At 30.1% G+C, this 17,071-nt stretch overlaps 1 protein-coding gene across 1 annotated transcript; it reads left to right on the top strand.

Annotated features, from left to right (window-relative positions):
* The first annotated feature begins 9,181 nt into the window (after positions 1-9,181).
* LOC106763505 (2-oxoglutarate-dependent dioxygenase DAO-like) lies at positions 9,182-10,596 on the top strand. Its single transcript, XM_014647691.2, has 3 exons — positions 9,182-9,580; positions 9,662-9,977; positions 10,064-10,596. Exons 1-3 carry the CDS (start codon positions 9,243-9,245, stop codon positions 10,307-10,309), a joined length of 900 nt encoding a protein of 299 aa, XP_014503177.1. The 5' UTR covers positions 9,182-9,242; the 3' UTR covers positions 10,310-10,596.
* Positions 10,597-17,071: the final 6,475 nt, after the last annotated feature.

Here is a 17,071-nt window from a genome sequence, read left to right as displayed (position 1 = left end):
AAGTGATAAGCTAAATCGCATTTCAAATTATAAAAAAATAGAATTTTTTCAAATATATATAACTTATAGAATAATATTAATAATTATAATAAGAAAGAAACTTTTTGAAATTAAAAATAATAAAAATTTATTTAAAACTATTAAATTTAAACAAAAATTAAACCGATTAATTTTATTATTATTAATTAATAAAAATATTTTAATAAATAATTTTACATCAAAAGCTAAAAAATAAATTTTAAGTAAAATTATAATATATATATATATATACACGATCATCACGTGTGTGGATAAAAGAAAGTCTTACTCGTTAATATAGAAATAAAATAATGCGCCCGTTTCCGTGCATAAAAGGTTTTGTTGTAATCTTCTAGAAGCAAATAAAGCAACCACCAATCGAGTGATCAAGCAACGTACACGTCATGAATTGTTGTCAGGTTGGTAGGTAAATGGAAAACACCATGTCACTCTAATATTTTAAATGTTGTTGAAAAATTATGTGCCACTGAGGAATACAGTTGTCACTAGCTCAAAAACACGTTTTTTATAATGACATTTATAGTGGTTGATATCTTCTCGGTACAGAAAGTGACATGAGTATGGTAAATATGCGAAGTTTTCTATATCACGTGGACCCAAAATTAATATACAAAATGACATAGCAGAAAAATGGTAATAAATTGCAAAGCTTTTTATGTTGATTATACTCAAAATTGATATAGAAAATTGCTTTTTTATATCACTTAGATCTAAAATCGGTATAAAAAGTGACGTGGTAAAAAAATGTAATATTGGAGAACATTTTTTATATTGATTAGTTCCTAAAATCGATATAGAATGTTTAATATTTATCTCCTTCTTCCTTTATGTGTGTTTCTCCTTCTAATTCGTATCTTCCTCTCATTCATGTTTCCTTCGTTGTTTGTCCAATAATGACTTCATTGTGTTTCCCTTATTGCTTCATTGGTTCTCTGAACTTTCTCTGCATTGGTCGTTGGTTGTTGTGCACGTGTTTCCTTGGTCATCGTTGTCGTCTCACATTCCTTCCTTGCTTTGTCGTTGGTAGTGCTACAATGTGTTGTTTGCGGTGCTACAATGTATCGTTGGAGTTTATGGTTGCAGAGGTTTCACAATGTTGTGGGCCATGCTCTTTCTATGGTTTGAAGTGAGGCGTATTGAATTAAATCTATTGATTAATTGTTTATGTTGTGGTTTAGTAGTAGGACTGAGTTCATAGATTGGATTATGTGTTTAACTGTTTCTTAGCTCCACTTAAAAGTATAGGTGTTGGTGTTTACAGATAACAATAGACCAAAGTTGGATAAATTTGATAGGCATAAAAGATGAATATGAGAGTGGAGTAGAACCATTTCTTGAATTTCCAAAGATTAATGTTCCAAACAATAATGGAAGATTATATTGCATGTGTGTTAATTGTTTGAATGAGCGAAAACTACTAACTGAAGATATTCAGGAGCATGTTCTTTGTGATGGATTCCTAAAGGGCTACACAAAGTGGACTTTACATGGTGAATTAATAGACATGCTAGTTAAGTGTAACTAAGTTTAAAGTAAAAGCAAAGCAAGTTGATTTAGAGATAGGTGATCAGCTAAAGAACATGGTACACGATGTCGAACATGATTCCTTCCAATATTCTCATATGTATAAAAACTTGTGCAGTGATGCAGAGAAACCATTGTATCAAAAATGCACTAAGTATACTTGATTGTCAACAATATTAAAATTGTTCAATGCGAAGGTAAGAAATCGGTGGACTGAGTAAAAGCTTCATAGAAATGCTTGAGTTGTTGAGTGACATGCTTCTTGAAGTTAACACATTGCCAACATGCAATTATGATGTGAAGAAAATATTGTCCCATTGGTATGGAGTGTAAACAATTCATGCATGCCCAAACGATTATGTCTTGTAGTAGAGAGAGTGTGCCAAGTTACACCAATGTCCACAATGTGGGGTATCATGATACAAACAAAAAGATGGTGAGTCAAAATGTGATAGTAAAGGTCCTCTTACAAAAGTCTTGTGGTATCTTCCTCATGTTTCGTGGTTGAAAAGCTTATTCAGTAACCCAATGATGCAAAACTCATGAGATGACATGTATATGAATGTATAAAATATGGGAATTTGAGGCATCCGACAGATGGTTTGTAGTGGAAGAATATTGATTCCATGTTCCCTAAATTCTTTAATGATCCAAGGAACAATATATCTATTCCTAGCATCTAGAAGCATACAAAAAAACTTATTGGACCACTACATGAAACTAATTTCCATTGAATCTCAAACTAGTTAGATAAGATCAGTGATCAATTCATCTAACAACAAGCATAAATCAATTAAAAAACTTATGATCAAAAACAAACTTTCATAATTAAAGATAATATTGAATACAAAGAGTTCAAAGTGATTTACATTTCATTCTAACACCTAGAATATTTAGCTCCTCACAATGAATGAAAAGAAGTTAAACATAGAACAAACGTCATCTCTTATTCCTCTAAAGATATTCTTTAAATACAAAGGAAAGGTGTGAGGAGACTTTCTAAAGTCTCTCTAAAATCTCTTTAGAAAGCCCTCTCAAAGGTCTCCAAAATATTTATCTAAAACAAAGGAGAAATTTTGTTTTTATAGACTCTGATAGTGTGGTTGCAGTGGTGGCATCCATGGCTACAGCCGTGAGGTTTCCTTTGTGTCTTAAGTTTTTTAGTTTTGGGCTCGATAGAAGCAAGGCATCCATTATTTTACAAATATTATTTGGCTAACTTAGGTAAAATGTATGCATTAAGGTTAACCATACACCATGAAACCATTACAGCTGATATGAAGAAGGTGGTGGTTGTAAACGTTCAAGATGCTACTACTCGAGCCCATGTGCCCACTCAGGAGGTTCAGATTGTGGGGTAGGCCCCTAGAAATGTTATCCTTTAGCTCGTTTGGTTATCAAAACCAATTGTAAAGGAGGTAATTATTTTAATTACACATTCTGTTATTTTTATTTGTAATTGTATATTAATCTTACATAAGTTTTTAAGTATGTATACCAAGTTGGAGCACATACAGAGGAGGATGTGAGTGAATCATTGCCACAACTGCCACAGTCGCCACAATCGCCATAACAAACAATTTTAGAATAACTTGGTGTTTTGATAGTGAAGATCTTCCTTTCTCCTACAGAGTTATAAATGCCTCCTGAAGGCACAAATAAGACAACTTCCCTATGTTTCTTTATATGTCAGAGGGATGTTGTTGAAGTTTTCTTTGGCACTAATATGTCATATATATCAATATTACAACTTTAGTTTTTGTAAGTAAATTTTTACTTATATGAAGTTTAAATAATTTTAATTCGTTATTATAACATTATTCAGTTTCAATGTCTAAGGTATTTACATCAGTTAAGCATTGAGAGAAAGAATAATCACATTTATAGATTTGTTGACCTAGTTTCCATTCAAAGAGTTGGGAATGAAGGTGAAAAGGTCCAAAAGTACCTCTTAGAGGCCTTTGAAAAGGGGAAAAAAACAAGTCTACTTTGCTCCTCATTTGCAATAGTAAGTATGTGTTTTTCTTTATTAATAAAATTCTATTTATATAAATCTTATTTCACACTATTATTGTTTGAATCTACAAGGGTCATTGGAAATTGTTACCAATTCTTCCTCAATCGTCTCTTGTGGTTCTCTTGTGTTCTTTACACAAAAACCTCTCACTTTGACAATTAAAAGTACACGAATAGTGTAAGTTTTTTAATAATTTATTTTTTGTGTATACATAATTTAATTTTTCTAAGTTTCATACTAGGCACTGATTTCAATGTACATTCACCTTTATAGAGTGGTTGAGGCGTATTCGAGGTTGCAAAGAACACATACTGCCTCTAGAAAGAAGTTGCAGTTCATTGTACCAACTGTAAGTAGTTAACCTTTCAAAGTATTGAAATAAAATTATAGAATTTATTATACTTTATAAATTTAACTTGTAGTACTCTTGTCAATTGGAAAGCTTTGAATGTGAATATTATGTCATGAGACACATGCAAAAAATCATGTCCACAAACATTCTTGACTCATCAAAATTTTGTAACGTGAACATTTTATAACTAACATTTATTATCATTATAAGTTGACTCAAACTGTTTATTGTATAGATATTCGATAACGCATCTCCAATAAAGCAAAAGGTCCTAAAAGATGTTCAAGAATAATAAGCTATATTTTTTTAAGTATTTATAAATAATCTTAACTAAATATTAGATGCATACATAATACATTCATATTAGGAAAAGTTATTTGATGTGTAAATAATAAAAAATATATTAATTATTTTGAATAAAAGATCTAGATCATATACATATTTATTCATCTTTTAATGAATTTTTTATAGCGGTTTTAGAACTAATATAAAAAAGTGAAATTTGTAAAATTTTTCTACCAATATAAAAATGTACTTTTTTATTCCGGTTTTAGAACCGATACAAAAGATTAAATATTTTCTATATTTCTGTTTCTATATATCAGTTTGAAAACGGTAAACAAAGTCTTTTTTAAATCGCTCTGGAAAAACTCTAAGAATCATATTTAAGGCAAATAATAAGAAGAAGTGAAAGAGAAAGAGAAAGAGACGAATATGGCAAATATGGCGAAGCAATTGAAGACGTGGCATAAACTATATCACAAAAGACAAATATGGCTAAACAGTTCAAGACGTGGAAAAAACTATATCACAAAAGATCGCCAAGTCTTTGAATATACTAAGTACGATTTCAGTCTGAAAATATATATGAACTGGTAATAGGTATTTCATTGTATAAAATTAAATAATAATATTTTAATTGTTTGCATAATGTATTTAAGTTATATATTTATATAGTAAAATAAGTGTATAATTATTTTAAATAATATATTACGATTAAGTTAACTAAAATTAAGAATTTAAATTCAATTTTAAATGAAATAAAAAATATATAAAAATGTAAATGATATACGCTCTAATAATAACATAAAGGATTAACTATATATGAATTGTTGAGTAAATTCTATAAAAATATAAACATTACATGACAACAAAAAATAAGAGTAAATGACATAAAATTATAAAAGATACATAATGTGAAAATGTAAAGAATTGAGGGTGTAAAATTACAAAGATTAAACAATAATAAAGAAAATGTAAATAGTAAATCTTATTAGAAAGTAGATAACTGTAACTCAAATCTATAAAATTAGTTTATAAAACGAGGTTTACATTCCATTTATTTATTATAAATTAATTTTATTTTTAATCGATACAGACTTTCAATAAATTTAAAATTATAAAGTTAGATTATGTATATAAAAAGTAGATTTGGTAAAAATAGAAAGAATAAATATCTATTTGAAGTCATCGTGTTTTAACACAAATTCATATTTTAAACTCTTATTTAAATTTTTTTTTCTTAAAATAATGAATTGTAAACAGTATAAATACTTTAATAATTGAATTGAATGGGAAATACGATTATATTGAATAAATTGATAAAAAAATACGTTTTTTTTGTTATTCATTTTACGTTTTAATTATAAATTAATTAAACATACATTACAATCCATTTTTATAGTTTCATGAAATTTTATTGAGTATATTTTGAATTTCATTTTGTTTGTTAATACAGATTCTATTTTTTATGCATTAAGATTGTCATCCAATTGATGAAAAAGACTAAAATAATTAAGACATTGATGAAAATAACACATGAAAAATTTAAATTTCTCATAATTCAAAAGGTAAAATTATAATTACTAATTAAAAATATAAAACATACATAAAAAATCTAAGTTATCAGATCACTAAAATACAAGAAATACATCAAAAAATGAATAAGAATACAACCCCATAGGTTAATAAATCGTTTTTAATAAATCAATATTAAATGTGAATAAACAAACAAATAAATAAACAAAAAATAAAAAATAAAAACATATAAATTATAAATAATGCAAATGAGTATCATGTTTGTTTTGAAAATATATTAAATAAAGTAAAACAATGCAACATATATTTGATGGAATAAGGCTTTAGGTACTAGTCTAGATTTGTCTTTTTTATATATGCTTGTTCCTTCGGTTTCTCAACATATTTTTAAAATTTGTTATATTTTTAATTATTTTATTTAAGAGAGGAGATATGACATTAGTTTTTAAATAACCAAAGTTATACATTTTTTTCTATTTTGATTCTCTAACAACTGAAGATGAAAGGTGTGTAAAATTTTTCAAAATTTTAAAAATGTTTGGTTTCGGTTCTTATAAGAATAGAATCCGTACATAATTTTCTATTTCAATTATTAAAGAATTGAGTAACAAAATTAAAAAATTTTCAAAATTTCTATTTTTTAAAATTATTTTATTTGAGTGACAAGATTTGGTTTCAATTTTTATTATGACTGAAGCATAATGTGTTGTCCAAGATTATTTTAAAAGAAATTTTTACGAAAACACCACTTTTTTCTCTCTTTCTTTACTGTTTTGGTTCCTTGCGAACACCGTTTCATTGTCATAATGTGTTGTTACCACTTTTTCACTCCTTCATTCTCAAATCTTCCCTTGCCTTCCATGTCCCCAACTCCATAATCTTTACTTGACTTCCATTTTGAAATCACGAGAGAGAGGTTTGCTCAAGTTTTATTTTTATCATTTCAAAGACTAGTGCAACTACTTTTTGATCAGGTTCTTCATATTAGATGCAAATTTTTCACTTGATATTTTGAAGATTTGAGAGCTTTCTAATTCCAACTGTTTTATGCTCCTAGGTTCATGAAAAATTTTAATTTTTATAAATATGTTTTTAATTATTGTTTATATTTATGTTAAAGTATTTTTTTTACGTTTAATGTAATTTTTTATGTTTGATATATGTTGCATTAGTATATAACACATTTACAAGTTGTAAGGAAAACATATTCTTGTATAGATTCTGGCTTGGGTGTGATAAATATAATGTGTTGTTTTGTGGTATTTTTTGCAGGTTTAAGAAAATATTAATTTTAAAGGTATTTATGTAAGCCTCGAAAGTATTTTAAGGGTTTTTGGTTTCGGTTTTACAGACAACCAATGCCAAAAGCCTTGCATAGAGATTTTATCAAACAACTGACTAGAATGTCAGTGTCTGTAGGGATTTTTGGCCTTGGTTCTACACACAAATGATGCTAAAAGCCCAGACAACCGATGCCAAAAGCCCTGCATAGAGATTTTATCATACAGCTGACTGGATTGTCAGCTTCTTACAAAGGTTTTTAGCCTCAGCTTTGCAGACAATCGATATCAAAAGCCTTGCATAAAAATTTTCATCAAACAGTTGACTAGATTGTCAACGTCTAGTAGGAGTTTTTGTCTTCAGTTTTGTTGACAACCGAGGCCATATATACTATATTGCTTCAATTCCAAAACTACCAAAGCTTATACTTTTGAAAAAAATTTCAAAAATGTCACTGCATCATTTTATGCTTCGGTTTCTGGTGAATCGAAGCCTAACGGGTGCAGTAATATCTCTTTTTTTACTAGTGTTATTTCATTTAGACGATCATATCTTAACACTTAATGTTTAGACGATTTTTGTCTTAAACAAAATACTATCAACTTTCTTATCTATTTTCTAAATTTTCTATAAGATTTTAACCCTAAAAGTCCTAAATTAGTCCTTGTGCAAATGTGATTCACATCAATAAGCTTTTTAGCATGTGAAATCAAAACAAAAATTATAAAAGAAAAATAAGAATGCAAAATATTATTCAAGCATGCTTGATTGTACTCAAGCTAATAAGTCATATAGAGAACATGTTTTTTCTATTACGGTGTGTGGATATTTCATCAACTCCATTACAAGTTAATGAGTAGTTTTTAGAATTCTCAAATGTAGATGATACAAATGGAGGTCTTTTTTATGCTATTATAGATTAATTAGAAAATTGTTAGATTTGGTGTGAACAACCTTAGATAATGTGAATTGGTTGACGTATAATTATCTTAAAAAATATGCTTTGAAAAATATATATTGGGTTTGAATATGTAAAAAGTTTGGTATTTAGAAAAATAATGTTTTTGGAAAAAAATGTGTGGTTGAACAATAGATTCGTTTTCTTTCTAGAAGATTTTGTCCCAATAAAGAAAAGCGCAGCAGCCAATGAAATCGATACAATTACGTAATTATGTCGGATCTTTCCAAAGCAATAGTTTACTACATTTATAACTTGCACTCCTAACTAACAGTTTGTATGCTATTATTAAGTAAAATATTTTTTAACATATCTAATTTTAATATTTTTTTTTTATTTTCTTTTTTTAAAAATACAAAACTTCGTATTTTTATAACTATTTTATACTTGTATTATGTGTTAAATAAACGTAAAAATGTGTCATAATATCGTTATGTTATTATTAATACGAATTCATTTATATATATATATATATATATATATATATATTCTCTATTTTATTAATAATTTTTTTATTATTTGAATATATATATCGAGTATTTTCGATCAGATCTATTATCATTCTTAATCATCAAATTCATTTTCTTAAAATTTAAATTTAAGTAGTTCTATGAAAACGGTCACCTGGTCCGATCGATCAAGGATTGATCACTTAGTAAATCAATTCAACCCGACTCATTTATTTATTAGTGAGTCACAAAAATTTGAACCAGTACGATCCATCACGGGTTCATTGACTCACTTAATTGTAATTTTTTAAAATAAAAAAATTACAAACTTTCTATAATTCAAATTTGAGGAAATTTCACTCTCAAATCTCACTTCCAACATAAGTGTTTAATTAATTTTGAAAATAAGAAATTTAAATAATTTTTTCAAACAAAAATAATAATAAATAATTTTTTTATAAAATTAAAATTAAATTTTAATAAAATAAAATTAAGTAGATAGATTCGTGGTTCAATTCGATCCATTACATATTTAATCCAATCAGATTTAAATGAGTTGGATTTAAATTTCATCTTCATAAAAAAAAAATTAAATTTTCTCCGTAACGAGCCGGAATCCGGGGATTGTGCCCCATTTGAATTATTAAATTTACATGAGGGTATATGTCTTGAAATTTACAAACATTAACAACTTACTTTTACCGAGGCAAGACTGATTCGTCTATATATTAGTGAGTTAACTAGTTGCTCCGCTCTAAAAAACAGAGAGTGTATCCAAGGCAAAGGATCAGGAAAGAGAAAGAGATGGAGGCTAATGTTCCTGTGGTGGATTTTCAGAAGCTTTCAGAGGGAGAGGAGTGGAAGAAGCTAAGAGAAGCATGTGAGCAATGTGGTATTTTCAGGGTCATCAACCACCCTATTTCAGAAACACTCATGAAAGAGATGAAATCAGCGGTGAAATTCTGGCATGATCTTCCTTTGGAGACAAAATTGCGCAACAAATCCGTAATTCCTGACAGTGGTTATATTCCACCGTTTCCATCAAGTCCTCTATATGAGGCCATGGGAATATATGACTATCATAAATCACCACAGGCANTTGAAGATTTCTTTTCNNANNTGGATTTACCACCCCGTTACAGGTTCCTTTCTTCAACCTCTCTCTTTATTTCATAGCAGCCATTGCAAAAGCTTTAAATAATGTAGATTTGTTTGCATGACAGGGAAATAGTAAAGGAGTATGGGAAAGCAATTCATGACTTAGCATCAACTATAGCACAAAAAATGGCNAAGTGTTTGGGTATAGTGGATGTTGATTTCAAGGACTGGCCTTTCCTTTTAAGAACTATTAAATACAATTTCAGCCCTGAAAATGTTGGTGAAATGGGAATAATGTTGCACTCAGATACAGGATTTATCACTCTTCTTCAAGATGATGAAACTGTTACTGGTCTTGAGCTGTTGGATGATTCTGGCTTATTGAAAAAAGTCACTCCAAAATCAGGCTCCTTCCTCTGCATTATTGGAGATGTTGGACATGTGAGCATATATGATTATGTTTCTTTTGAATATAGTAATATTTTGTACACTACTCTTGAAGATAAATATACCTTTTTTTCTCACAGGTTTGGAGCAATGAAAAATTTTGGAATGCTAGGCATCGTGTAATCTGCAAGGAAACAAGTACTCGTTATTCGTTTGGTATATTTATGTTAGCAGCAAGGGATGGTATTGTTGAGGCTCATCCAAAGTTAGCGGAACTTAACGGTGGTCCACGTTATCGACCATTTCAGTATGCAGATTTAAGGGAGTTCAGAATCGTCACAGGAAAGAGAAATGCTGAAGTTCTTGATCAATATCGCATTGCTTAGTGGTTTCTGTGCACGCAAACACATCGGCAATAACATGAATGTTCCCTGCGTTTTGAAAATCTTTTTAGTTTTTGTGTCTTGTTTTTTCGATGATAAATGTTGTGATTCGTTGAAGATTCTGTTTTTGTCGTTTTGCGTTATCATTCAACTTGTTAAATAATGTCTGAAAAGTATGTAGGCCATTCTATGTAATGATGTAGGCCATACTATGAAATAATGTTCTGATCAATCATTTATGGTTGATATCCTTGCAATAAATTCATTATAAAAGTTGAAATCGATGGAAAGTGAGATGGTCCATGCTTCCAAAACTCTAAAAATGACATCTTTTATATTATTATCAGTTATAACTAAAACAAGTATATAATTTTTTTATTACAAAATATCATTACATCCAATTTTTATAATTATTATAACTATAATCAATACAAAAGATTTCCTTCTGTATCACAAACATGTCATTAAACCTACTTTTTGTATCAATTAGAAAATATATAAATATATTGAAAGATATAAAAGTGTATAATCTTTTATGTGAAATTTATACAATAAAAATATGGAGATTTAGCTTCCACCATAAACGAATATAAATGAAAAAAAAAAAAAACTCACTAATTTATGTTTAATGTTGATTTTGTTATTGTTGATCAAGAAATTGACTTTTCAAAAGTGAAATGTTTAGGTCGAAATAAAAGACGCGTAAACTAAACTCATGTTAAAAATATGCTAAATAGTAAATATTAATTATTTTATAAAATATAATATCAACTTTACTCCTCAAACTTATAAAACTTAAATATTTATTAACATCGGCCATATCGAAAATAAAATAAGAAAATGCTAAAATAAATTAATTTTGACATCTAAACACATGAAAATTTTAATATTAAGAAAAATGTCGGCATCACCATGGTCCGTGACCACTAGTCCGTGATAGCGTTGGTCATCAAATTTAAGTTCATTCGTACAAGTCTGATTAACGTTTTAGGTATGGTAATTTGTTTACTTTTTGCAAGGTGTATTGTTAGGTTTGTCTTTGTTTTCCTTCTTTCGTTTGTTCCCTTTGTTTTCGTTACGTTGTAATATAGGGGCTTTAGGGCATTGTAAGTGTTCCCTTTCGATCTCTTCTCCTAAGGTACTTTCTTTACTACTATACCTACTTTCTTAATTTGTATTATAACTGGTTGCATTTTATTCTATTTTTAAATGAAAATTTTGTTTTTTGGTCATTAAGATATTGTTGTTAAGATTTAAATAAATTATTTTTTGAATAATTGGATACAAATATGAGAATAAAACATTTTGGAAGATTTATAATATGTAATTAGTTATGATTTTCTTAGGAATTGTTACCAAGACGAGTGCCAGAAAAAAGAAAGTTTAGTTTTTTGCCATCTACCTCTTGTTAAAGTACTTGTTTTACTATTGTAGGGATATTTTGTTAGTTTTGAACGATTTATATCATGTTTTCGTTTAATATTGACATCTTTTACGCGAGTTGAAATTCCATCGCCTCTAAGTCTACTGATTGTTTCGTTCACGAGTGCAAGGAAGAACAAAGGTCAATTGGGTGTTATTTACCATAAATAAATGTGCTTCCGCAAGTGGAGGTTATAATTTTGTTTGTTTATGGATTCATTTCGTGTTTTCATTCTCTATTGAAGAATCCACCACAACGAACAAGAGAGTCAGGAAGTTCTCCATTCTCCATTGGAAAGCTAGACCACCTAAGTCATGTGCGTGACGTTGGAGGAGTTATCGGCATGAAAGACTACTTTGGTCCTAAACAAAAAAATACAGAATCCTTGAGTCAGAAGGCGTTGAGGAAGTTAGAGGTCCAAATGACCCTCCATGACATATTCCAAAGACCATCTTAGAAGTATTTAAGAACGTTTGAAATGCCTAGTTTTTGACATCAATGAATGTTATTTTTCTCTCTGACGTCAATCAACATCCCCTGATATGACGTCAGTGTTTTGGCAGACTTTAAAAGTGAAAATAATACACGTCAAAGTTCTTTTTTATAATAGTGGTTGTTAAAATTTTCTACATAACAACTAGGGATTAACTAGAGTTAAGTTATTAAAATTTTCTATGAATCAACTAGGGATTAGCTAGGAATAAGTTGTTACACATTGTTGCGTATCATCTAATGAGTAACTAGAAATAAATTTCTATAATTTTCTATGGATCAGTTAGGGAGTAGCTAGAGATAAATTCATATAATTTGCTAAGGATTAGGTAGAAAGTAGCTAGGAAATGTTTTGCTAATCCTTTGGAAATATATTTAAAATCGTTAAAGCATTTTCAGATGTCATCCAATTATGGAAAACCATATAGGCATCTAGAAAGACCGAATAAGGTCCTCTCGTCAAGAGTCTTAAGCCAACGAGATTTATTCATATATGGAATATTGATGGTAATGCACTATGAAAAGAAAGTATAAGTGGAAGTGTTAAAATTGAAATTGCACATAACGAGACATAATGAAAAACAAGAAATTGACTTACTACCTGATACAAGCGCATTCATTCTCCAACAATAAATTATGTTTCAAATAGAATTTAACATAATAGTGAACAATATAATCAAAGACTATATAAGAACTTTTAACTTATATTAACAGCTTTTTCTAATCAAACAGCAATAAACATCAACTCCACATCATAATGCATTCCATAAACAATATAACTTATCATTCCATAAACATTATGAAAATGTTTACACAACCATTACAATTGTTCAAATTTTTCACACAACCATTAAAAATGTTCAGACAACTAATATGTTACAAAATTCTCAAGTTTTTGAAATTCATCCCCTGCTAGCCTTGACCTTGATCTGTTGATGGTATAACTGGTTCAGTTCATGGGTTAGGTTGGTGTGGTTCCTCAGAGTGCACAAAACGTTCTTGGGTTGATTTCGGGTAACAAGTTTTGTTGTGACCCACTTCCCTATAAAGCCCACATCTTTCAAGTGAGCCATCCTTTCTCATTCTTGTTTGGTCCTTTGTCAACTCCCATTGCTCCAACCTTCTTTTCTTCTTTAGTCTTCCTGGCAATATTCTTTTTTGTTGAGGCAAGACATTAGCATATGTGGTAATGTCTCACATGTTGTTTCCATTGATAGGATAGATAATTGATGAGTATATTTCTTCATATGTTGACTTCCTAAAGCAACAAGGTATGAAGTCCTCTCCATCTATATTTAGGAACTTCATAGCAGCCAGGGAATAACAACATGGAATTCCAGTTATACTCCATTTCCTGCATGTATACAAAAATTGGTCTACGTTGACCACAAACTTGTCCCCAAATTGTGACACATGGCCAACTTCAAACAACTTGTTTGTTGACCAGTTGTGAAGAGAAAAAAAATTAATAATGAAATACAAGAAATTTTAACACAATTCATAAATAATAAATTGAGGTTACCTAGGAATCCAATATTTAGTTAACTATGACTCATTATTAAGTCTAGTCATGATTTTGGGACAAATGACCCTAGAAAATTATTGTATTTTTGTCCTGTTTATTGTCCATCTCTTCATCATGCAAAGCAGGATCTCCTCCAACATGGTAATGATGGGCTTAAACCTTGTATGAACTAGTACACTTTTGAATGCCTCTGACATGTTTACAAAGGTATCACATTGAGTTGTGGTGGTGAACCTTGATCGTGACCAATATCTTCATTGAAACAGGTTAAGAAATATTAACAACAATAATTTGACTCGTGTATGATAATGTTATAATCAAAGTGTCAAAGTTTGTGGGTATCTACCATTCAACTGTAATTATTTGCTATATATTGGACAAGAAAACTATTGGGGAAAGCGAAGTCAAAAAGCATGGGATGTATGAAAAGGAAAACATGATTCAGAAAGCTTAGGACTTGTGTCTGCCACTATCTAGACAACTGAACTAAGCACCAAATTTAATAATCAGTTGTCGTCATATTCACCATTAAATTTATTACAACTAAATCATAAATATTATTTTGTGGTACAAGTTCATCCAATTCTGGTAATTGCCATTAAACACTACAACTAAATCATAAATCTTATTACAATAGCCACAAAATGTTTAAAAGGTATGAAACTAAAACAAACCTTGGAGAAATATTTATCAAGTATTTAAAAGCGTTATCGTTTATCTCTTTTATCTTTCTCATTTTTGTTTACCCATTTCTATTTCCCATGTTTGTGGGTGAATTGTTGTAGCTACCCTCCACATTAGACGCTGTAAATGGGTGCTTTTTTTCCTAAAGTTGGCATATAGGTGCCTGACACAAAATCTTTGATCAACTCCAGGAAGCACTTCTTGTATAGCTTGAAGTAGGCTCTGTTATTTAAAATTACGATATTGTAGTTAGAGGTCTGATATTAATGTCAAACCCAATATAAAGTTATGATTTTTTTATCGAAATTACCTTTTGTTGGTCTGGTATGAATGTCAATGATGAACATACTAGAGCCCCATCAAGGTCTTTGACTAGAAGTTCCAAAAACCATCTTCATGTATCCTTATTCTCCACTTCCACCAAGACATATGCAACAGGTAACATTTGGTCATTGATGTCTCTTCCAACAGCAGTTAGTAACTCCCCATCATATTTCCCTTTCAAGAAAGCTCCATCCAGCCTAATTATTGGCCTGCATAAGACAAAACTATCCTTGCATGCCTTGAGACATTCATAAAACCTCTTGAAATTGGTCCACCCTCATTCTCTTCAACATTTACCTTCATTGTGGATCCTAGATTACAAGCTAACAACTCATGGGCATAATCATATATCCTTTTATACTAGAGTTTGAAAGACTCATCAACATTGTTTGATGCAATGGCTTTTGCCTTGTAAGTCATCCACCTAGATATACCTACGTTCCATTTTCTATTGATCTTCTCACGAATTTCCACTCCCTTCACTTTTGGATTTTCTCTCACGATTTTCTCCAATTTCTTGCTCAACCACTTCGCATGAAGTAATCAAAGTTTGTGTTTGCTACTACACGTGTGGTTGTCAATAATAGTCCTTAGTTGTTACGTATAAACTGCATCCATATAAGCACAATATGCCATCTACAAACATTTTCCTTTTGCACCCATACTTTTCAGCCTCATTCTTCGCTTATCATTTTTATCAAATTTGATATTTCTGCCATTTTCGAGTGAATAGGTTTTTATGGCATCCAAAAAGTCTTGCTTCTCACTAAAATACGTCCCCAAATCCCATTTAAAATCAACCATACTTTTTGGCATAGAAAATGTTACGAACATCCCATAACCCTCTTCCTCATCATGTTGTTCATCACTTTCTGTTGCACTAAGTAATTCTTTAGATACCCAATTATAATTGGGCAAACCTTTATTGTCATCACTACTTAATCCATCATCAAAATTACTATCCGACATCTGAGTCCATGATGGTCCACCTTATTGATTTGAAACACTTTGCACATTAACTTCCAGATTACCGCACCAATCTCTATCTCCTAACTCCTCTTCTATATCACACTCAACATTTATATCAACTAGCCCTTTCATACACTAACTATTAACATCAACATTGTCATCATCACTTTAACCTCTTTCTTCTAAGACAACAACATTTTCTTCACAGTTACCCACATGACCCTGTCTTTCACTCTTACCTTCATCATCACCATCACATTTACCTCTCTGACCTTCAATGTGAGGCATCTCAGATTGTATTTCACTCTAATGTTGACATTCACCATCACCTATACCTACATTCTGACCACTATCAGGCAACATAGCCTCAACTTCTACTTCATATGTATCATCAGGAACATATTCTAGCTATTGTTTCACCTTAGGTTCAGACATTGTATGAACCACGAATAGATGAACCTGACCATTTATCCTAGCTAAGTTAACCATGTGCATGGTTGTAATGTCATCAAACAAAGGCTCAAACCTGTTATCCAAGATAGAACCCCTTCCTACACAGTACAACAACTCTTTAAAGCCATCATATTCCAACCCTTTGACTACACTTACTACAAGGAAGCAACTCCGAATGTTTGGATCAAAAGATAACGTTGAAGTTTTCCCCTCATACTTTAGCTTCCCATCATTTCAAAATTTTCCTTCGTGGTGGAAAACAACTTTAAAATCACTCTCCACCACATACAATAGTATAAAAATATTTAACCTATATAATAATAATATAACAATGACAAAAAGAATAAATCAAATTCAAAGCAAAATGCATTAAAAGAGACACTCCAACAACACTTTAAACATGGGGGACCACATTGCAATCAATAACGAAACATATTTCAACATGTAACATTGTGGGACAACCCCCATATTGATGTTTGCAAAATGGAAACACATAAAGTGACAAAATCAATGAACAATAAACTCAAAACCGTCATACAACATTTGCTAACCTTCTAAGTGATTCACCTCAAATAACCTAGCGATTCCAGCAAAGAACATTTGATAAAAGACGATAAAATCCTGCAACAAAACCCTAATCCTATTGATGGACAACTAATTTGATTGAATGAACCCCAATTTTGAATGAAAATAAATAACCCTGTAAACTGAAACCCTACTTTCGCTACTTTCGCATAATGAACATTCTAGAAAAAAAAAAACCCCTAATTTAACATAACACGTTTTTTTATTTTAATTTAATTTTACTTTTTTAAAATTTAAGATAACTAAATTCCATCTAATGCCCTAACTAAAACATATTATACCAGCTAACTCTACCACATGGTTCAAATTT

The sequence above is a fragment of the Vigna radiata genome, chromosome 1 (assembly GCF_000741045.1).
Source record: "Vigna radiata var. radiata cultivar VC1973A chromosome 1, Vradiata_ver6, whole genome shotgun sequence".
Lineage (NCBI taxonomy): Eukaryota > Viridiplantae > Streptophyta > Magnoliopsida > Fabales > Fabaceae > Vigna > Vigna radiata.
The sequence above is the reverse complement of the archived record's forward strand: the minus strand, read 5'-3'. Positions and strand labels throughout refer to the sequence as shown.